This window comes from Hordeum vulgare, chromosome 5H (assembly GCF_904849725.1).
Source record: "Hordeum vulgare subsp. vulgare chromosome 5H, MorexV3_pseudomolecules_assembly, whole genome shotgun sequence".
NCBI lineage: Eukaryota > Viridiplantae > Streptophyta > Magnoliopsida > Poales > Poaceae > Hordeum > Hordeum vulgare.
The window spans coordinates 241,634,446-241,656,745 of record NC_058522.1 but is presented as its reverse complement, the minus strand read 5'-3'; the positions used below and the strand labels follow the sequence as shown (position 1 = coordinate 241,656,745).

The window sequence follows — 22,300 nt, the reverse complement described above, 5'->3', positions numbered from 1 at the left end:
ATATATGTAAATGGAGCAGAACGACGAGTAGAATCACGTGAACCACTTTGTTTTGCCGTTTAGCAAACGTAAAATGGGATTAGGACAAATCTGGACAGAATTAAGATTTAACACGTGGGGTCATTTCGGAGATGCTATATGTCGTTTCCGGTCTCATTTAAAATGCATAGCTAGGTAGATTAATTTGTGCTTCACCCTCGTGCCATGTTTAACAACATTTAATATAGCCGTGTACCTGAACGGGAGTGAACTAAATAATTCAACGTGGAGTTTCATCGATATGCAACTCGTTGCATATCGAGCTTCACTTAATGTCTAGTGTTTGATTGTTGTGATTGTCCTGCCTTGCATTAGACCGTTCATGCATCATATGTGATGTGCATCGTGTGGTGAATATCGTGTGTTGATTCTTGTCTCCGGTTTGCTTCGTCTCGATAGAGTTCCGCAAGCGTGTCGGATTGTGAGGACCCGTTCGACTACGTCGGTTCGACTGCTTCACGGAGTCATTCTTTTTCCAAGCGGGATCTCAGGCAAGATGACCATTTCCCCAGATACCATTACTACCATTGCCATGCTAGCTATTTCGATGCTATCGATTATGTCTCGTTGTCTACCACATGTTAAATATCAGCCTCTCAACAATGCCATGAAAACCTTCAACCTGTTCAACCTAGCAAACCACTGATTGGCTATGTTACCGTTTGCTTAACCCTGTGTTAGCGTTGCTAGTTGCAGGTGCAGTTGCTTCCATGTGACAACATGGGTTCCTTGTTATATCACCATATTAAATGCTATTTAATTTAATGCACCTATATACTTGGTAAAAGGTGGAAGGCTCGGCCTTTCTAGCCTGGTGTTTTGTTCCACCTTTGCCCCCTTAGTTTCGGCTACCGGTGTTATGTTCCATAATTGAGCGCTCCTAACACGATCGGGGTTGTTATGGGGACCCCCTTGATAATTCGTTTTAGATTAAAGCTGGTCTGGCAAGGCCCAACATTGGTACTACATTTGCCCAACATAATAATTTTGATAATACTGAAATGCATAGGGAGTTAGCGCTACCCGAGGAGTAATTCTACATAATACAGGGAGGGCCAGTGCTGGTCCAAAACAGAGCACTGTGCGGGGAAAACCCAGGGAAACTTGGGTGATTTCTATCAGGCCACCGTACGCGTGGCTCATCCGTCGTGTCCTGAGAACGAGATACGCGGCTCCTATCAGGATCGTCGACATGTCGGGTGGCCTTGCTGGATTAGTTTTACCTTTGACGAGATATCTTGTGCATCGGGATTCCGGTGATGCTTTGGGTAATCTCAGAGTTGAGGTTTTCCACTAAGGAATCCGACGAGATCGCGAGTGTCGTGATCGAGGATTTCTATGCGGCTTGTGGTAATTTGTGATGGACTAGTTGGAGCACCCCTGCAGGGTTAAATCTTTCGGAAAGCCGTGCCCGCGGTTATGTGGCAACGTGGAAACTTTGTTTAATACTGGTTCTAGATAACTTGAAGTAAACTTAATTAAAACTTGCCAACCGTGTGTGTAACCGTGACTGTCTCTTTCGTGAGTTCCTTCTTCAATCGAGGACATGGTGGGGTTATGTGTGACGTAGGTAGGTGTTCCGGATCATTCATTTGATCATCAGTAGTCACGTCCGCTATGCGTAGATCTTCCCCCCCCCCCCCTTATTTCTTGTACTCATAAGTTTAGCCACCAAATATGTGCTTAGCCATTACTGCAACCTCACCACTTAACCATACCTCACCCATTAAGCTTTGCTAGTCTTGATACCTTTGGAAATGAGATTGTTGAGTCCCCTGTGGCTCACAGATTACTACAACACCAGTTGCAGGTACAGGTAAAGGTTACTTGACGCGAGCGCGTTGATTGTTCATTTGGAGTTGCTTCTTCTTCTTCTTCTTCATCGATCTAGGATGGGTTCCAGGTCGGCAGCCTGGGATAGCAAGGATGGACGTCGTTCTTCTTTTCCCGTTTGTTTTCGTCCGTAGTCGGACCCTGCTCTTCTTCATGATGATTATGTATTGTACTTATGTGACTCTGATGTATCTTGTGGCGAGTGTAAGCCAACTCTATTTATATATCTCTTCTTTTCAGTACATGTACTTGTAACGATATTCATTCTTGCGACACGACGAGATGCGCTTCTATCCCTGACGAGGCCCTCGTGCCAAATTGAGGATAGGGTCGCATCTTGGGCGTGACAATACTCTACCCTCGAAAACGGTTGCGATCCCCTATACTTGTGGGTTATCAAGATGAGCCTCCATGGAGTTCCTAAGAGATCGTGTCAGCTCGAGGTACACAGTTTACCTCGAGATTTTGGAAGCAGTTCCAAGGAGCCATGGGAACCAAGCTTTCTTTAGCACTACTTTTCAGCCTCAGACAGGCGGACAGACGGAACGAGTAAATCAGATACTCGAGGACATGCTTCGTTCCTATGTTTTGGCATATGGAGCCAAGTGGGAGGATTGTTTTCCCTTTGTCGAGTTCTCCTACAACAACAGCTACCAATCTAGTCTACAAATGGCACCATTTGAGGTGTTGTATGGACGCAAGTGTTGCACTCCCCTCAACTGGTCTGAGACCGGAGCAGGACTGATCTTTGTACCATATATTCTCCATGAAGCCGAAGAGCAAGTTTAACTCATCAAGGAACGTCTAGAGACCACCAAGTCAAGGGAGAAGAGCTATACCGACTCACATCGTCGAGACGTGGACCTCAACACCGAAGACTATGTATACCTCCGTGTCACGCCTCTCAAAGGAACCAAGTGTTTCCACGTTAAGGGAAACTTGCACCAAGGTACATTGGCCCCTTCAAGATCACCGCAAGGTGAGGAGAAGTTGCTTACCGACTAGAACTACCATCCGAGCTTTTGGCTGTGCACAACGTCTTCCACGTGTCGCAACTCTGGAAGTGCCTCCAAGTTCCCAACCGTCCGGACCTCTACAAGGACGTCGATCATCACGCCATCGACCTTCAGCCAGACCTCACTTATCGTCAGACACCAATCCGCATCTTGGAAGAAGTCGAGTGTTGCACGCGAAGCCGCACCATCAAGTACTTCAAGTTCTAGTGGTGCAACCACACCGAAGCACAAGCAACACGGGAGCGTGAAGACTGCCTTAGATCTGAGTTCCCTTATCTTTTTACCGCTTAGCCTAGAAATCTCGGGGACGAGATTCTTGTAAGGGGGTAGGACTATCACACCTTGTGTTTGTACCATTTTTCCACATTATGTTTTTACAAAATTTGGAACTAATTAAAAGTTTTTGAGTGCTTGTGATGATTGATTTGATTGCACCATGCTTGTGTGATTGATTATGTTTTAAATCACCAAAATTATTCTTCCCTCTAAAACTCCTCTCCTTGACCCCAAACCCTTACCCAATGACCATGCCATGTGTATAGGACCAGAAACTATATTATAAAATTTTATTTAAACAAAAGGGCATTTATTTATTTTAAGGTCCAAAAAAACCTCAGTTGGGATTTGTACTACAAGTCCTTAATTTAGGAGGGATGTTTTACCCCAAAGATTTTATTTGGATTCTATTACCAAAAAAACTTCTCAAAACCACAAAATAATTATTTTAAAATTTATTTTCCTATTTTATTTAGATACCTTTTTCTGAGGCCAGAAATGATCTTTTGTGGGAAAAATTATTTTCTTGCTTTAAAAATAATCGAGAAAATTTAGGGAAACTCAGTGGACATATATTTTCCATACATATGAGTTTCAACAGAGGGTCATTTAAAAATATTGGACAAAACTCCTCAAAACCCTTTCTGCCTATTTCAAGCTTTTAAAATATTTCCATAGGAAATATTCTCAATAAATTTCAGGAAAATTTCAGAAAGTCAAAAATGATATATGTGGTAAGTTTGAAAAAATTCATCTCAATCCAAGTTGATTTGGTTCACCTAAGAACCCCAAAACCCTCCGTGTCCAGAACCAAATTTGAGCAACTTTACATTGCCAAGTTTATCCAATTGATCCCAAATTTTACACATGTGATCTAGACCCCAAATAATGATGCTACACCAGGTTGTGCATTTGTGGGAGTTGATTTGTTCACCAAAGTTAACAAGAATTTGATTTTGTCTATTTTTGGGGATTTTCATGTTTACATTGCCAACTTTTCTCAAATGAGCTCAAACTTGGCGAACACTATTGGTTTTTACCACAATTCAATCATGTTAACTTTCACGGCAACTTGGTAACGGTAACTTTCCCAAACAACCATCATACACCTTCTCGTAGTTTGGTAAAGTGGGTGCTTTCACCCCTTCTCCTCATCCCCTTCACTTCAAATTTTACCACATCTTCTTCTGGTGTTATTTTACCCCTAGTAAGTCTCCCACGGCCAGAGATCAATTATTGATGGGGTAAAACCTCCATTTCCCCTTCTGGACAGCAGGATTCCATCTCTCTCTCCACTCTTCTTTCTCTGTGATAACCTCCAGAGTGCCCCATGCCTCTTTCCCCTTTGTTTACTCCCCTCATCAGCTCTTGGACATGGGTGGCCGTGCCAAAGCGCGTAAGTGACGCAATGGTGCCAGCCAAAGCCGCGCTCTGGAGCGCGCTAGAGAGCATCCGAGGTTTGACCTCACTCTCCTGCCCGTTCCCGACCGCCTCGAGCCCTCTCCTCACGCCAGTCGATGTGCATCAACGTCCGGGACACGCCTCCCTGTCAGCCCCTCCTCTCTCTCCCTCAAGCGCCCGTTGCCACATGCGCCCGAGCGCCGCCCGGTTCGGCCAACCAGCAACCTCGCACGCGCGCGCCTTTCTTCTCTCTTCCTTCTCTCCCCTGGGCATAGACCACGCCAAGAAACACTCGAGGCACCTCCCGTCGAGCCCCCGTGCCCTTTGGCCCCGGCCACGGCCTCACCGATGCACCAGCGTACGGTGGACCACGTCCGACCTATTTAAGGCCACCCAGGCTCACTCTCTTCCCTATGATCGCTCTCTCCTCCACCCAATCGACCCCCCACTCCTACTATTTCCCCTTCCCGAGCATGAGTGCTTGGGATCGAGCACGCCGCCGCCGCTTCGGGCCGCTGCCGATCTCACGGTAGGGCGTCGCTCTGGCCTCTCTCTCTCTCTCTCTCTATGCATTTTTGGAACCGGTGCATGTTGGTGATGCATTTCCCTCTTTTCCCCGAGCTTTTCGCAGCCTGGAGCGCCGACTCTGACCACCTCCCGAAGCTCCTCCGCCGCGGGTGCTCGCCGTCGACGAGCCACGGCACCTCCAGGCTCCCTTCGACCTCCACCCGAACGGCGGGTCCTTCCTGAATCTATCCCCACCGCTAGCTCACCCTGTTGTCGTTAGAATCGACGCTGATGAGCGCCACCACCTCTTTCGACACAGGTTGACGACAACCTGCGAGTGGGGCCTAGTCGTGAGCCTCTGCCCTACCTCTCCTCGCTCCTGCCTCCCCCTCTTTGTCGCTGGCCGCCTGGCCCCGCGTGTTACGTTCAAACCTGATGGCGCGTGCGCCATGCCTCGCCTGGGCTGGCTTCGCTAGCCGGGCTGGTTTGGTGAGTAGCCTCTCGCCCAGGAGGCACATGGCCATTTTCCCATTTTATTTTTGCTCTGTTTTGCAAAAATTCCATAGAAACCAATATTCATCCAAATCCAATTATTCTTCCACCACAAATATTGTAAATATTGTGTAGTATTTAGTAATACCACTTGTGTAATTTTTACAAGAACTTTTATACACTGTTTTATTTTAAAACCTAGTTTAAAACATTTTAACCTTCTGTTAAAATGTTTTTCACAACTGTTGAGGCATAGTTTATGCCTAAGTAATTTTGGTGATTGATGACAGTACCGTACAGGACTAATCGTGTGTGTCAAGGTTTCAGGTAACACTCGTCAACGGCACAAGACAACTCGTCTCCTCTCTTCTGGAACGGAAACACGACGCTCTCTACGATTCTCTTTATTTGAGTCATAGGAAAGCCGTACTATTAAGAGGGGATCCGTAGTGGAAAGGTTTGGGTGGAATCTATCTTTACACACGCACACTTCACAATTCTCCCCTTCCTTGTTTGGAGCGGCCCTCGCCTAATTCATCTTGAGCATCTCTGCAAAATGGTCCCCAGCGGTAGTACCGCTGGACTGCAAGCGGTAGTACCGCTGCAGCCAGCGGTAGTACCGCTCCAGGTGCCTTGTTCCACCTACCTAGCGGTAGTTCGTGGACGGACCCTTTTGCGAAGACTTTCCCGGCGGTAGTAGTGCTTATGCACAACCAAGGGGCCAGCGGTAGTACCGCTGGTGCCAGCGGTAGTACCGCTGGAAGCCCTAGCGGTAGTACCGCTGCATCCAGCGGTAGTACCGCCAGGCAGCGGTAGTACCGCTCCTTCCCAGCGGTAGTACCGCTGGATCTCGGGCAGAGAGTGGGAAAACGGTCTGAATTTTCCCCCCACTATATAAAGGGTTCTTCTAGCTGAGGAACCCTATCTCTTACCTCTCTAAGCTCCATTGTTGCTCCACAAGCTTAAAAGTGCCCGATCTCTCTCCCTAGCCAATCAAACTTGTTGATTCTTTAGGGATTGGTTGAGAAGGCCTAGATCCACACTTCCACCAAGAGAAAAGTTGATTCCCCCACCTATCCCTTGCGGATCTTGTTACTCTTGGGTGTTTGAGCATCCTAGACGGTTGAGGTCACCTCGAAGCCATATTCCATTGTGGTGAAGCTTCGTGGTCTTGTTGGGAGCCTCCAAGCTTTGTGTGGAGTTGCCCCAACCTTGTTTGTAAAGGTTCGGTCGCCGCCTTCAAGGGCACCTATAGTGGAATCACGGTACCTTGCATCGTGCGAGGGCGTGAGGAGAATACGGTGGCCTTAGTGGCTTTTTTGGGGAGCATTGTGCCTCCACACCGCTCCAACGGAGACGTACTTCCTGTCAAAGGGAAGGAACTTCGGTAACACATCCTCGTCTCCATCGGTTCCACTTGTGGTTATCTCTAACCTTTACTTTGTATTTGCTTTTACTTGTGACTATATCTTACTTGTCTTAATAGGTCTTGTTGGTAGCTTCTATAGGGGTCACCTCTTTGTCATATTATTTGTGGACCCGTATAGTGTTTAGCTTAACTTGTTAAGATTAATTAAAAAGTGGTCGTTGTCTATTCACCCCCCCCCCCCCTCTAGCCAACCATATCGATCCTTTCAACAACATTTACACTTCAAAAATAAAACCCAACAATTTTTACAATACCTACACTCACCCTAGTATTTTACAAAAATAAGGTGACATTTTTCTGAGCAAATTATTTTCCCTGTTTTTGTGGTGTTCTTATTTTTGCCCGTTAATATTGCGATGATAGATTGCGTTGCTGACGAGGGATTTGGACCAGAAGACTTTGAAGATCCTGGAGACTTTGTTGAGCTAGGAAAGGAGCCCTTTGACCATGTCTAAGAAACCATTTATTTTGCATGCCATATAGCACTATATTCTGTTGCATTCGATTCATAATAAGTCGGTGACCACCTTGGTGGGTTGTCTGCGAGAAACCCCTCGATACTTGCACTTGAGCATGACCCTACCACCTATGAGGGTTGGGCGGGCGAGAAGTAGTTAAGTTGCTAGTGGGTGCTATGCAAATGGAATGAGACTATGCATGGTGACGATGAAATGAATGATTTCAAAGGATTTCAAAAAAAATGTCGGGTGCCACTAATGCCCGAAGGAAATGGTGTTGAGATTGGTGACCACTTGCAAAGAGGTGGTGTACCGAGAAAGGCTTCGTGTGTGTGGTCTTGAAAATGGGATTAGATTTAAGAATTGTTGGCCATCCCAACCTTACATGTGCGACCACGATATCCCTTATGGTACGGGGCTTTGTTGATTACTTTGGCTGATGCTAGCAGAGAGCCCGCATTACTAGTGGCGAGACTGGCATGGTCACTCTCGAGACGGGGTCATGCCAGGTAGGGCGACCATGAGCTGTTTTCACAGGTACCGGGCACACCGTTGGTCCCTTCATGGATGGTACGATCTAGAGCGAGGCGCATATGATGTACATCATGAGGGCTAGGAACCAATTGAGTGGGCCCTTTGTTTAGTGTTGCCAGGGGAAATGCATTGTTCGGGTGCTTACCTCGGTATCTAATATACCGCAAGTCGTGGATGGCACGGAAGCTCCCCGAGTCTCGTGGGTACAGCACGCAACCTCTGCATAGTGTAAAAATATTCGAATATTCATGTCCACGATCAAGGACAGTTGGGTAATCCTGCTTAAACTACGTCCAATTGTTTTTGTATGAACTAATTGTGTGTGTGTGATAAAGGTGATGGTATGAGAAAGAGTATACTTGAGCTAAGTCAGACGACTTGGTACGGGAAGTGAACATGGGGCGTTCAACCCCTGCTTATGATGATAACTATAACTTGTTCATATGGATTTCTGCGACATGTTGATGTATGCTTTTACAAGATTGATAATGTCATTGCACGCAAAACTAGCTTTCCGCAAACTTACCTACTTGTGTTATATCATGCATTGTTATTGCCTTGTTCCACATCATGGGTTGCTTGTGAGTACATTCAAAGTACTCATTGGCTTGCCACTGGTCATTTAATTGCCCACGCATGGAAGAGCAGGAATATTGAGAAGAGTTGATTGAAGACGAACACATGAACTAGGACGTTTCCTAGTCAAAATGCATGTAGGTTAAGGCAGATGGCTCGGGTTCACACTTCCTATCAAGATTTCTGGTGCTAGTTATGTTTGGTGTGTCGGATTTGAGGCACTATCTATGTAAGACTTGACCTTAATGGTCTCTATTTGTATGAGATGGTATGTATGAATGTAACTCTTGTTATTTAGCTTTTGTGTGTTTAGTGATCATTGATCTCTGGGATCACTGTACACGTGCATTCGATGGTCGTGACTTATAAGTCGGGGTCCCCACACAGTATGAGAAGAATAAGAAGCATCAGGACCCTAAGCTTGGGGATGCCCCGAAATGCATCCCCTCTTTACTCTTCAAAACTAACGGTATATCTTACTTGGAGCTATACTTTTACTTGTCACATGATACGTGTCTTGCTTGGAGCGTCATTTTGTTTTGTTAGTATTTTCTTGTTGTTATTTATAATCATGTTTTTCATTAAAAAGCTCCAAGAATTGCCTTTAGAATGCTTGAATTGTATGTGTGATGTGTGCTGTATAAAAACAGAAACTTCCGCTGTAGAATTTCAATTATGGGATTTTACTCGAAAGTGGAAAGTTTCTGAACTTTTTACATAGTATGGTCATACATTTCTTCATCATGTCCTAAATTTTCAGAATGTTTAGAGTTACAGAAGTACACTTTTGAAATGAATTTCTATGAACTGTTCTGTTTGGAAAATTTGTTGTCACGGTTTTGTTATCTATTTATCCTAGAGTTTTCATGGCTTATATTGGTAGATACAAATTGTGGATATCATAGTATACAATACCTAATGTTTAAAAATTATTATGCAACTTTTCTTGGTAGTACACGAAGTGTTGATTTATTCTTCTATGTATTAGACCTATCTTACGAGTTTTTTTTGAGTTTTGTGTGGGTGAATTTTTGAGAAGTGGGTGAAACTAGGGTATGAGAGGAATTAATGATACACAAAATCCCAAGCTTTGGACCACCCCGTGGCTCCGCGTGATTCAAACGCTGAAAAACCTTATAAATCCCCAAAACCCCATAACTTAACCTAGAACTTCCACTCCGCCGCCGCAAGCCTCTATATCAAAGAAACCCCATAAGTTAACCTAGAACTTCCACTTCCACTCTCTCTCTCCCCCCCCCCCTCCCCCTCCCCCTCTCCCTCTCCCTCTCCCTCTCTCTCTCTCTCTCTCTCTCTCTCTCCCTCTCTCTCCCTCCCTCCCTCCCTCCCTCCCTCCCTCTCTTACATATGGTATGTTGGTAACACATGCTTGTGTGAACCTTGTTTTAATTTTTATGTGGAAGATTATATGTGTTAAAACTATCAACCAATATGTTGTTCTTCACATATGCTATTGCCATGTCACACATCTCATATGGTTGGGATTCATTTAGACGTGTGTTGCACATATGCATTTATTACTCATAGAAAGAAGTGTGGATGCTTGGATACCTTTCAATTGGAACAAGAAAAAGGAAGAGTTTGACTTAATTTTTTACTTTATATATTGTGAGTAACCATACTATTAAGGAGATGTTTGGCTACAGTAATGGTAACGGTGCTGTTAACGTAATCAGATCTCAACGTTTTAGGATGTGTATTGAGATTTTTTTCAAGTTTGTTTGGTTCAGATCTAGGTAAAGGAATTGATTACCATTGCTATGATCTTGCTCCGCCAAGGACCTCTAGCGCCGCCGGCCATCTCCGAAATCAAGTGCCGCCGGCCATCTCCGAAACCAACTGCCGCCGACGATTGGATCTTGTGTGCCACCAGCCGTCCCTGAGGAGTCTCAAGCGTCGCCGGCTGCTCCGATCTCCATTGGGATTCGAAGGGGATAGCGGAGGTACTACTGCCGGCTGCTCCAATCTCCGCAAGGATTCAAAGGGGATATGAGAAGCACCGGCGCCGGACTCAAAGAAGATTCGGGAGGCAGCGGCGAACGAGCAGGAGGAGTTCGTGCGGGGAGGAGTGGTCTCTCGGGGGAAAAGGGGGTCGTGGGCTCGCTACCGTAACCATTACCAGTGGGGCGTGGGCGGCATCGATCTATAACTTGGCCGGACCCGTTTACGGAGGGACGTGTTTATGGTGTTGATTTTCCAAGCGCAGGTAACGTTTTTTCTTTACGGTGCAAACAGGTGTGGGGCAAAAATGTATGAAACAAACACCTCCTAAGAGGAGTGCAAGAGAGAGAGAAGTAGGGAGGGAGGGAGGAAGGGAGCATCTAATCTGTTGTTGGCTCACGGTCTCTAGGCACGTGGAAACTTCCCACACGAGAACATCCTGAGCAAGATCCAGCCAGCTTCTGAAACGTTTATAGAGTTTACATAACATGCGAACCAAATCAGAAGGAAAATTAAGAGGGGGAATGATAAGATGATGCAATGAAGAGAACATGGGGCCTAGGTGGAGCTATCTAGTTTTGGATGATGGTTTCAGTGGCATGTGCACCGGTGAAGGGATGAGGCAATAGTATGGTGTAGCCTTAATTCATGGGACATTCTCCCCAGCTCATATGCTCCCTCGTAAACAGTAAAATCAAAAAAAAAGTAAAACAATAAAAAAATGGATTTTTTAATGAACTTTGATAAAAAATTTGTATGCTTGCAAAATTTCAGTTCGAAATAATATTTGTGAAAGTCATGGTAAAAAAACCGATGCTCCAAAAATGCTAGCTTTGAATACTTTTTGGATTGTTGATTTTGTTTTTTCGCTGCGACTTCCATGAATGTTATTTCGGGTTGAATTTTGGTATGCGTGTAAAAAATGTGTCAAAGTTTACCAAAAAAAAGAATATTTTAAAAATTACTATTTTTTTGATTTTATTGTTCACGAGGGAGCATTTGAGCTCGCGAGTAGAAGAAGACTTTCGCAATTCATGCCCTTATGACAACTCGTTAGAGCATCTACAACTAGACTTGACAAATATGACCGGTCAGTGATCGGGCGCGCCCCTTTGAACCCTTACTTTTTCGTCCGCATAGTCATATTTTTTTTTTCATATGTTCGGTCACTTACATGTGATTGGTGAAGAAAAAGAAAGAAGAAAAATAATGAATAAGAAAAGAGAAAAGGTGATCTGGAATGGGGCCACGTCCTACATGACAAACTGACCGGACACGTTCGTGAGCCCTTATGTCTCATATTTGAGTTGAATATAAGGCTCATATCGTCCTCATATTTGAGATGAATATAAAGGATGCCGGTCAGTCTGAATGTTTGAAACAGGTATTGAAGGTCCTGTTGTGGGTATGACCTGACGGCTTACCTGGCGTTTGAGACGGGTATAAGAAGTCCGGTTTACCTGACGTTTAAGACGAGTATAAAGAGTCCGGTTGTAAATGCTCTTATAAACGATTGTTGCCGCCTACAATAGAAGAATAGTTTGCCTTTTTAAACTAAAATATTTGAAATCTGAAGGGAATAACTCTTCTCACCAAGCATCCAACCAGAGCCCCTAAAAGAAGCATCCGGCCACAGCCTGGTACTCTCATATTTATGTGTTTTCCAAACAAGACCCTAATAGCAAGCCGGCTGGGTAAGTAAGGGAAAGGCAATAAATAGCATCTCATGTAGTCCCTTTGGTCACAGAAATTGCTTTTGGCTCCCGAGCTCCATGAAACCTTTTAAATTTGAAACTCAAATTTCATGAAAATTCATATTTTTACATTCCAAAAAATTCTGAAAAAAAAATACAGGAATAAGTGAAGGCGTAACACACATGTGTGTAATTTTTCAGAAAAAAATACATTGAAATGAGGGCTGTGCAAAAAAGACAAATCTGAAGTTTTTTACACATGACACTATTCATCATTTCAGGTCATGAATTTGTCTTTTTTGTGCAGATCGTATTTCAAGGTATTTCATCTTAAATTTTTGCACACAAACGCATAACATCCTTCTTTACTTCCATATTTTTTTCAGATATTTTTGAAACCAAAAAGTTTGAATTTTGAATTATTCAAAAATTTCGGCCTCTCCGGAGGCCGAGCTCCAAACGTCCGCACTCCTTTGGTCATAAATATAAGTCTTTCTAAAGATTCCATTACAGACTCCATTACGGACTATATACCGGGCGAAATGAATAAATCCACACTCTATAACATGTCTACATACATCTGTATGAAGTTTGAAGTGAAATATCTAAAAAAATCTATATTTAAAAACGGAGGAAATGGTACTTTTTCTGTATCTAAATAATTGTAGTTGAGCAGCCTAGTTCTCTCCAACTATAATTATTTAGGTATAGAAGGAGTACCTCTGTATAAAAAAAATCTATATTTAAAAACTCTGTATCTAAATAATTGTAGTTGAACAACCTAGTTCTTTCCAACTATAATTATTTAGGTATAGAAGGAGTACCTCTGTACAAAAAAAAAATTAAGACGTTTTTGCAGTTGAAACGTTTTTGCACGGAGGGGGTATTAATTATGTTATGAATCATATTATCCAAAGGAAAGCAAGTACTCCCTCTGTCCCTAAATATAAGACCTTTTAAAGATTTCACTCAATATGATCTATCGTGACGAAGACAAGAACAACGGCAATCTCAACCGGAGAATGATGGGGCGGTTCCGTCGCGTTCTCAACGACCTCGCGCTCAAGGAGATTTATCTCAGCGGCCGACGCTTTACATGGTCCAACGAGCAGAACCCGCCCACCCTGGTCCATCTTGATCGGGTGTTGTGCTCCACGGACTGGGAGGAGCGGCACGGCGAATGCCACTTGCGTTGCCTGGCCTCGATCGTCTCGGGTCACTCCCCCCTCTTGCTCGACTGCTCGCCACTCCCAGCAACGCGTCGACGATTCCACTTCGAGGAGTACTGGACTCGTCTCGCCGATTTCCCGGAGATCGTAGCGGCCTCGTGGCATTCGGTGGATGATGCCGACCCGTTCCAGCGGTTCATGCGGCGCATGCACGCCACAGCGCGCAAGCTCACCGGCTGGAGCGCGCGTTCTGTTGGCAACGTGCAAGACCAGCTTGCGATATCGCGTGAGCTGCTGCTCCGCTTCGACGCTGCGCAAGAGCAACGTGCCCTATCACCACAGGAGGACTGGCTACGTCGTCAACTCAAGCTCTCTTACCTTGGCCTTGCTTCCCTCGAGCGGACGATCGCCCAGCAGCGCGCTCGCATTGCCTCCCTCGGAGATGGCGACGCGAACACTACATTCTACCACCGCCAGTGCGCATACCGCAAGCAGAAGAACCGGATACATGGCATCTCTGTCGAGGCGCCGCTATCACCGATCCTACCGGCATGGCCGCGGCCACTTTCAAGCACTTTGACAGCCGGATTGGGATGGACATGCAGCGTGACTGCACCATTAACCTGTTACAATTCATCGAGCCCTCAAACCTGGAAGATCTTGACGCGCCATTCAGCGAGGATGAGATTTGGCAAGCCATCAAAAGCATGTCGTCCCGCAAGGCGCCCGGCCCCGACGGCTTCACTGCGGAGTTCCTCCGATCCTGCTGGCAGATCATCAAGCATGACCTCCGATGCGTCTTCGACCAGATTTACGCGCTGCGTGGACGAGGGTTTAGCTGCCTTAACCAGGCGCTGATCACGCTCCTCCCCAAGCGCGCCGAGGCCACTGGCCTCGGTGATTATAGGCCCATAAGCCTAATTCACATCGTCGCCAAGGTCCTGGCCAAGCTGCTTTCGATCCGCCTAGCCCCCAGGCTCAACAACCTCGTCAGCAACGTCCAAAACGCGTTCATCCCCGGGCGAAGTCTTCACGACAACTTCATCCTAGTGCGTCAATCCGCACGGCTATTGCATCAGCTGGGTGCCCCTCGTGTGCTGCTGAAACTTGACTTGGCACGGGCTTTCGACTCCGTCTCGTGGGCCTTCCTATTCGAGGTGCTGCGATGCCATGGCTCCGGCAACCGCTTCCTTGGTTGGATCGCCCTTCTCCTGTCGTCGGCGAGCACCAAGGTTCTCCTCAACGGCAACCCTGGACCAGCGATTTGGCATCGCTGTGGACTGCGCCAAGGTGATCCAGTCTCCCCGCAGCTCTTCGTCCTTGCTGTGGATACGTTGGGCAGGCTCTTTCATCGCACGGTCGAGCTCCGAGTCATGCAGCAGCTGCATCCGCGCCGCGCCATCCCCACCATATCCCTCTACGCCGACGACGTAATTCTTCTGTGCCACCCCTCGCCGGACAATATCGCGGCGGTGAAGGAGATTCTGCAGCTCTTTGGACGCGCCTCGGGCCTGCACGTGAACTTCCAGAAGAGCGTTGCGGCCCTCATCCGCTGCGACACCGAGGACGCTGCTCATGTTGTCGCGCACCTGGGCTGCCCCATCGTCGACTTCCCGCTTACTTACTTGGGCATCCCGCTCACGCTGCGTCGCCCCACGGCTGCCCAACTGCAACCCGTCGTCGATAAGGTCGCTGGGAAGCTGCCCTCCTGGAAGGCCTGGCTCATGAACAAAGTCGGCCGCCTTGCTTTCGCCAAGGCTGTCTTGAGCGCGATCCCCATTCATCAGCTCCTTGTGCTTGCGCCGCCAAAGAAGACCATCAAACTCTTGGAGAAGATTGAGAGAGGATTTCTCTGGGCTGGCCGCGCCGAGGCCCACGGAGGCAATTGTCATGTCAACTGGCGGCGCGTCTGCCGGCCTATCCAGTTTGGGGGCCTCGGCGTCCACGACTTCGAGCGCACTGGCCTCGCCCTTCGCATGTGGTGGCAGTGGCTCAGCCGAGTCCATGCTGGCAGGGCCTGGAGCGACCTTGACCTGCACTTCGTGCCCGAGGAGCGCGCGCTCTTCTTCGCCTCTACCACCATGGCTATCGGCAATGGCCAACGCGCGCTGTTCTGGGAGGACCGATGGATCAACGGACGTGGAATCCGAGAGATCGCGCCTCTCCTTTTTGATCTCATCCCCAAACGGCGTCGCAAGTCTAGAACTGTTGCGGACGGCCTTCACGCGAACCAATGGGCCGCGGACATCCACTGCATGATTGGCATCCCGGAGATTGGAGAATACCTGCGCCTCTGGCACATGCTCGCCGAAACTGTCCTCACTGACGCACCAGACAGCATTTGCTGGAAGTGGACCGCGAGCGGCGAGTACTCCGCCAAGTCCGCATACCTCGCCACTTTTCAAGGCTCCGCGAGATGCCAAGCTTGGAAACTTACCTGGAAGTGCTGGGCACCGCCTCGGGTGCGCTTCTTCCACTGGCTTGCCAACCTCGATCGGTGCTGGACGGCCGACCGCCTCGCGAGGCGCAACCTACCGCACCCACAGCGCTGCCCTCTTTGCGATCAGGCTCCGGAGACGATTCATCATCTTCTCCTGGAATGCCCCTTCAGCCGCGAAGTGTGGCACAAGATCTTCTCATGGCTGCGCCTCTCTTGCCCGCTGCCCAACAACAATGCTACTCTACACGACTGGTGGTGCTCTGCACGACACGACACCCCTAGGCCTATGCACAAGGGATTGGCTTCCGTTGCTTTGCTCGTCCCTTGGATGATTTGAAAGCATCGCAACGGATGCGTGTTTGAGGGTGCAACACCGTCGGTTACCTCCCTGGCGGCTACGATTAAAGAAGAGGCAAGCCTCTGGGCAGAGCGGGCGCCTTGGGGCTCCAGGCCATCTTGCCACAAACATGGGATGTCCACTAGTGTGCATGTTTTCACCTTGTAAATATGCCTCCTAGGAGGATTGTACTAAACCCCTTCTTTTCAATACAATGAACCGCAAAAGTCTTGCGTTTTCTTGAAAAAAAAAACTACATACGGATGTATGTAGTCATATTTTAAAATGTAGATTCACTCATTTTGCTCCGTATCTGGTCTATAGTGAAATCTCTAAAAGGTCTTATATTTAGTAACGGAGGGAGTATGATGAATGCATGACAAGTCAGAACTATTCTTGTGATCGTTGACACTATTCACGCACAATTCAATTGGTTGAGAAACAGAGTGAATTCATCACACTTAAAACATCACAAACCAACCTAAAAATAGCACAAGAGTATGATGAGAATGAGGTTATGCCTCTTTGACGGGAAGGAGACGCAAGATATATTTGCCAGAGTTTGCAGACAGCCGGCAGCAATATCACCGTTCATCTCCATCATCTTCTCTTAGAAGACAAGCAGTATCACCGTTCATCTCCATCATCTTCTCTTAGAAGACCAGCCCTTGCGGGATGTTAAACAGCGCACGGATTGTCTCACTAGCCATATCTAAGAGCTGTAAATACTCATCTGCCCCATCGACCAAGCACTGCAAATCATAAAAGATAAACGAAAGGACTATGAGAAGAATGGAACAGAAGGACCAAGTCTTTTGAGAGATTCATTATGTCATAGCACATAGTATAAATTGTGGAATTATTCCGACTGCACAAAAAAGTCATATTCTAACTTCAACGATATTGCTGAAATTCTCAGGTCAAGCTTCCCAGAAACCAAGAAGCAGAACATTACTAACCTTATCCTCCGTTATAATCCTCTGTCATCAAATTTCCCTATGAGTTATTTTTTTTATGTTTTAGGTTCCAAATGCTTTATTTATTTTTTATGTTTCATGTCCCCAATGCTTTTTTTTATTATGTTTTAGGTTTCTCTAAGGCAATATGCAACTCACGAAAACAAGTATGAGAACATGGTTGTTCTCGTACTACAATTTTGGATGGCTAACCCGTGAAACTAGCATATAAAGAATGAGACAAACCTTATCAGCTTCCCCAAGCTTTCTACATATTCTTGCCTTGTGCTCATCTGGAATATCATCCGCATTAACGATCACATCTAGAAACTGAATGTCGACACTTTAGTCAGTAGTAATTGTAAGATGAAAACAATAGCTAACACATCATGTCATCTATGTATACAAAGCAAAGAGAGCTGACCTGCGAGAGCAGCTGGGAAACTGGATATCCGTCTGCAATAATATTGCTAACTTCCTTGTTTGCCACATCAAATTCACCAGATTTGCATGCTACAAGCAATGACTTGACAGTATCTTCAGGGATAGCCTGATACAGGAAGGTCAAGTTGATGAACGGAATAGTTTGACCTCCCAAGAGAAGATAGAGAAAAACAGTTTCTTGTTCAAATGACCAACTCTTTTCACAGTAAAATTTATCACGGCATGAGATTGCAACTAAACAGTTAGAACACACCATGTGCAGAACCTTACCAAAATAAAATCCTGGTTGAAATCCACTTTATTAAAGTTCAAGAGAACAACATTAACAAGCAAGCAGGTTTTTTGTATAAGAATATGTTGCAGGAAGTACCAAAATTTGCAATTTCACATGTAAGTTGGCATTTGCAAGAAAGTGAGTGATGATATACCCCTGAAACACTAATCAGGTCGCTGGAAGAAATAGAAGATCCAAATAAGCGAGCTGCACTCTGCAACCACAAAAAGTAACATGAAAATGGACATCCTTAAACCATAGCATAATGCAAAGTGCTAACTGAGAAAACCATCAGACCTGAAGATAAGTTATAGCACGACGAAGATCTCCTTGAGAGATGGTACTTAATGTGGATAGCGCCTAATATGGAAAATACAGAAGACACTCAATAAGTCAAGATAAGCCAACAATTGATTAAAGGATTTGTGGCAACACTTGAGCTGGGAATATGTTTGATGTGGACAAATATTTTGAAGTGAAAACAGTCAGGTTACATGAGCATCCAGAGTGAGCCCTTCTTCACTGCATATATGCAAAATGCGATTGCTCATCACATCTTCTGAAAGAGGCTTGAACCTAAACTTTGCACATCTTGATGCAAGTGGCTCTATTATCCTGTATTGAACAATGATCATGGGTTCATAAATTCAATAAATAATGTACCACAGGACAAATATTATGAAGAGACTGATGACTACCTGCTGATATAATTGCATATGAAAAAGAATCTTGTCACTTTAGAGTAAGTCTCCATAGTACGCCTCAATGCATTCTGCAAAAAAAATATGGTAACATCGACTTACACATACTTTATAAAGTACTGTAATAATGATGATATACATATGGTAATGTACCTGGGCATCTTCTGTCATCGAATCTGCTTCGTCTAGTATAATAATCTTGTATGGTGGGCAGGGATAACCACTGAAGGCCATAGCAAAATAGAAATATACAGCAATCAACCATGTAACTATCAAATGAAAAACAGAAAATCTGATGCTTCCTAATTGTGTTGAGCTTACCCTTTCCGTGCAGAACCAACAGCCACAGCAGCAAAATCCTTGATCTTTGTCCTCACCACATTAATTCCCCGTTCATCACTGGCATTAAGTTCCAAAACTCTTGCCTTGTAGAGCTCTGGGCTGAGTTATCCAAAGAGGACCAGAAAACCAAACTGAGTTTCCAATCATACTGGAAGTAATCTCATATAGTTTTTACTACCAGAGATGCTGGAACCAATAAATTTTCACAATCAAAGGACAAGACCTTTAGGGAAGAATCCATAAAGCTTAAACTACCGAAGTTCTCATTTCTTGAATTAGAATTGAATATGCATCATTCAACTCATTAACCCAATGATAAAGCATTAACACGTTGCATATTCTAACGAGTATTGTCATACCTATGGCACAAAGATATCCTTGCTGTCCAATAATAAAGCAGGCATTCTACTTGTTATATGGCCCAGTGAGTATTAGCACATCACATAATTAGTAAACCACACCCTCGAAACAATTATTTCTGTTTTCAAACATGCACCCAATTCTTAAGATTGTATTGATTAGACAATCCAACATCTGCCAAACAAAAACTAACTAACATCGTGATGGCCCATTCTTATCAAAATCCCCAATTTCTAGAAAGAAATGCAATCCCGTTACTACACACTGTTTGCGCACAACAATGAACAGAGTTAACACACCATTCTGATGAAATGGGTCTCCATAGAACTCTACAACAAACTATATACAGAAGTAGAATTGATTAAAGCTCAACACCCATTGATTCAGACCATTGCACAATGCACCATTCACATCTAATGCTCCCATGGCATTGACTACTGTTACACCATCGCTGATCATTGACAAGTATGGCACCTTCCAAGTTAATGATTATTGCTAATACTGAACCAAGCAGAGACAAATACACAAAACCAAAGAAAAATGGCCAGCAAGGGAGTACCCGTAGAGCTGGTAGGCAATGGCGAGCGCAGTGGTGGTCTTCCCCGTGCCAGGCGGACCGTAGAACAGCATGTGCGGCAACTGCAAGGGACCAAACATCAAATAAGACAACTCCCAGGGGGCTCAATGAACAGATTATAGGAAACAAAAACATCGTCACGAATCAAATGGAGAGCTAGGGTTAGAGAGCGCGCGCACGCGCAAACGTACGTCGGCGGTCTCGAGGGTGTTGGTGAGCACCCGGACCACCTCCTCCTGGTGCGCGACGTCCTTCACCTGCCTCGGCCGGCTGCGACGTCAGGAACAGGAGCAATTAGAGCAAAACCACGAGGGCTTCTTCGTAAACTGCGCGAGGAATGGGGAAATCTGAGGGGGGGAGGGGGCGGCGGTGCTTACTATTTCTCCACCCATGGTTGTGACGGCGGCACGAGCGGCGCCATCTCTCCTCCTTAGATGCCGCCGCGACGAAGGGAAAATGGTGAGGCGCGCGCAGGCGGGGGCGACCGGCGGGCGGCGGCTCGGTTTCGCGCGCTGTGTTTTGGGAGGGGATTGAGGTTTGGGGGAGTGGGGAGGGGGGCGATTCTTGTTCGGTGGTTCCCGCACGTCTCAAGGAGGCTTTCAGGATGTGTTTGATTAGAGAAGCCCAAGCCCAACATCAGTTAACGGATGTGCTGGCAGTGGGTGCCTGAAGTCTATTTTAAACCTTAAAGTCGTAGAGCTCGTCGAAATCAAACCCTTACGTTTAAATCCCTGAAATCGATACTTGAACTCTAAGATCCCGGTCAATGTCCACCCTAAATCTATCCTAGCCCTGTGTTGTGGCACTGAAAAATGATAATCCCGACCGGGTTCTAGGTTCTCTCACTGACTCAACGACCCTACATGTTATATCCATCTTCTTCTTTGTTACTGTCTTTTCGAGCTGCCAGAGCAATGATGCTTGCCTCGTTGTGATCACCTGCAGCAACCGACAGTGCGGTGTACGTGTGGCAAAATCCATAGCACGGATTGATCAGTACTGTACGTGTGAGCTCGCTCTCCACCCCCGGCTTGCTGCTTCAAAGCCACTAAGCCAGCTTGTACGTGAAAGCACGCTGCCTAACCAAAAGCATCACAACATCGATTGAGTCAGCTATGCATCATATAAGCTAGTGTTTGCCGAAGAGTACTCCGCGTCTTGAGATTGTACGTGTTCGCCCAAAAGCAAGCATATGCGTCATACTAGCTTCCGTTGCTATGCATCATAGCTTTCGTTGCTCAATGCTCACAGATCACAATCAAGGAGCACTTCTAGCCAAGTGCTTCTAACACGTGCCTGAACATATTACCGTGGCCCGCCGCACGATAAACTTGTCAATTGCCGAGGAACTGGAGCACGAAGCCGAGCAGGCCATGTAACCATTTTACGCAAGCGCCGCGTGGCACACCTCTAGCTGGCCATCGCCATGCATGACGCAGGTCGTTGGCCACCCCCACGCCATGCGCGCCATCACAGGTCGTTACCTCGCGGCGACCCAGCAGCTCGGGCTACGCCGCTGTCTCATATCCGGATATCCCCAATGATGCGTATACGTTATTCCACAAAGTTGATACGGTGTGCACTCGCCACCTCCAGGCCATGCGCGCCATTGCGGGCCTTCACCTGGGAGCTTCGGTTATTCCTCCTACGTCTCATCACCAATGCTGGTGTCGGCCACATCGTCTCCTGTATGGAGCGGACCACCATGGATTATTTGAGGAGAGATATGGAAAGGGATTGGGATAGAAGACGAAAATGACATGTAGGGTAGTTATGTCAGTGACGAGTGTAGGCTGTGAGCCCGAGCAGGCCGGGATGGATCTTTTTCCCCGTGCACCAAACAGGTCTAGGGTTGATATTGATCGGGATCAGAAAAGTTAAGGTATCGATTTCAAGGATTCGGAGGTCGGGGTTCGATTCCGACGAGCTATATGAGTTTAAGGTTTAAAATAGACTTCACTCCCTGGCAGTCAACCTTTTGGTTTGGTCTTGTGACGCTGATGCACATTGTCTTTCATGTTTGGGAAATTCCATCGACATCCCGTGTGTCGGCTCTCTTCGTCATGCATGCATGCATGCAATGATGTCATCAAATTCGTTTTAAATGACTGGATTTAAAAATCTTTTATCTCTTAAACCGTTAATTCGACCGATGATCCGTTTTTGCTGTTGACTTTGTTTCGACGAAATCTTCAAAACTAGATCTCATGTTGATATGTTTCAACAACTTTTTTTTTCTCGTACTTACTACATTTATTGCACTTACTTGTCATATTAGTAAGTACTTACTTGTCTGATAAAAAATAACTTAATCGCCAAATTTTTAGAAATTACGTATAAATATGACATCTCGACATAATCAAAATGGCAAGCACAAACAACTTTTTTAGACGGTTACGCGTAAAAATATGACAACTCAACATATTTAAAACCGGTAACCATAAAAAATTGTTTGTCGTCATCATTTGTAAATATGACAACTCGGC

General features: G+C 45.9%; 1 protein-coding gene across 1 annotated transcript; it reads right to left on the bottom strand.

The window, feature by feature from the left end:
• Window positions 1-16,542: 16,542 nt before the first annotated feature.
• LOC123395624 (replication factor C subunit 2) lies at window positions 16,543-20,393 on the bottom strand. Its single transcript, XM_045090653.1, has 12 exons — window positions 20,192-20,393; window positions 20,006-20,084; window positions 19,797-19,876; window positions 18,857-18,976; window positions 18,689-18,758; window positions 18,533-18,606; window positions 18,329-18,449; window positions 18,132-18,194; window positions 17,989-18,048; window positions 17,541-17,666; window positions 17,363-17,446; window positions 16,543-16,912 (listed from the first exon to the last, which is right to left on the bottom strand). The coding sequence occupies exons 1-12, from the start codon at window positions 20,233-20,235 to the stop codon at window positions 16,814-16,816; spliced, it is 1,020 nt and encodes a 339-aa protein (XP_044946588.1). The 5' UTR covers window positions 20,236-20,393; the 3' UTR covers window positions 16,543-16,813.
• Between the last annotated feature and the right edge of the window lie 1,907 nt (window positions 20,394-22,300).

Bases quoted from the DNA above. Each gene is read 5' to 3' on its own strand.
- LOC123395624 (XM_045090653.1), bottom strand. From the start codon at position 20,235: ATGGCGCCGCTCGTGCCGCCGTCACAACCATGGGTGGAGAAATA. The intron at 18,759-18,856 runs GTAAGCTCAACA...TATGGCCTTCAG, and splicing joins GTTGGTTCTGCACGGAAAGG to TGGTTATCCCTGCCCACCAT. The intron at 17,447-17,540 runs GTCAGCTCTCTT...GTCGACATTCAG, and splicing joins TTTCCCAGCTGCTCTCGCAG to TTTCTAGATGTGATCGTTAA.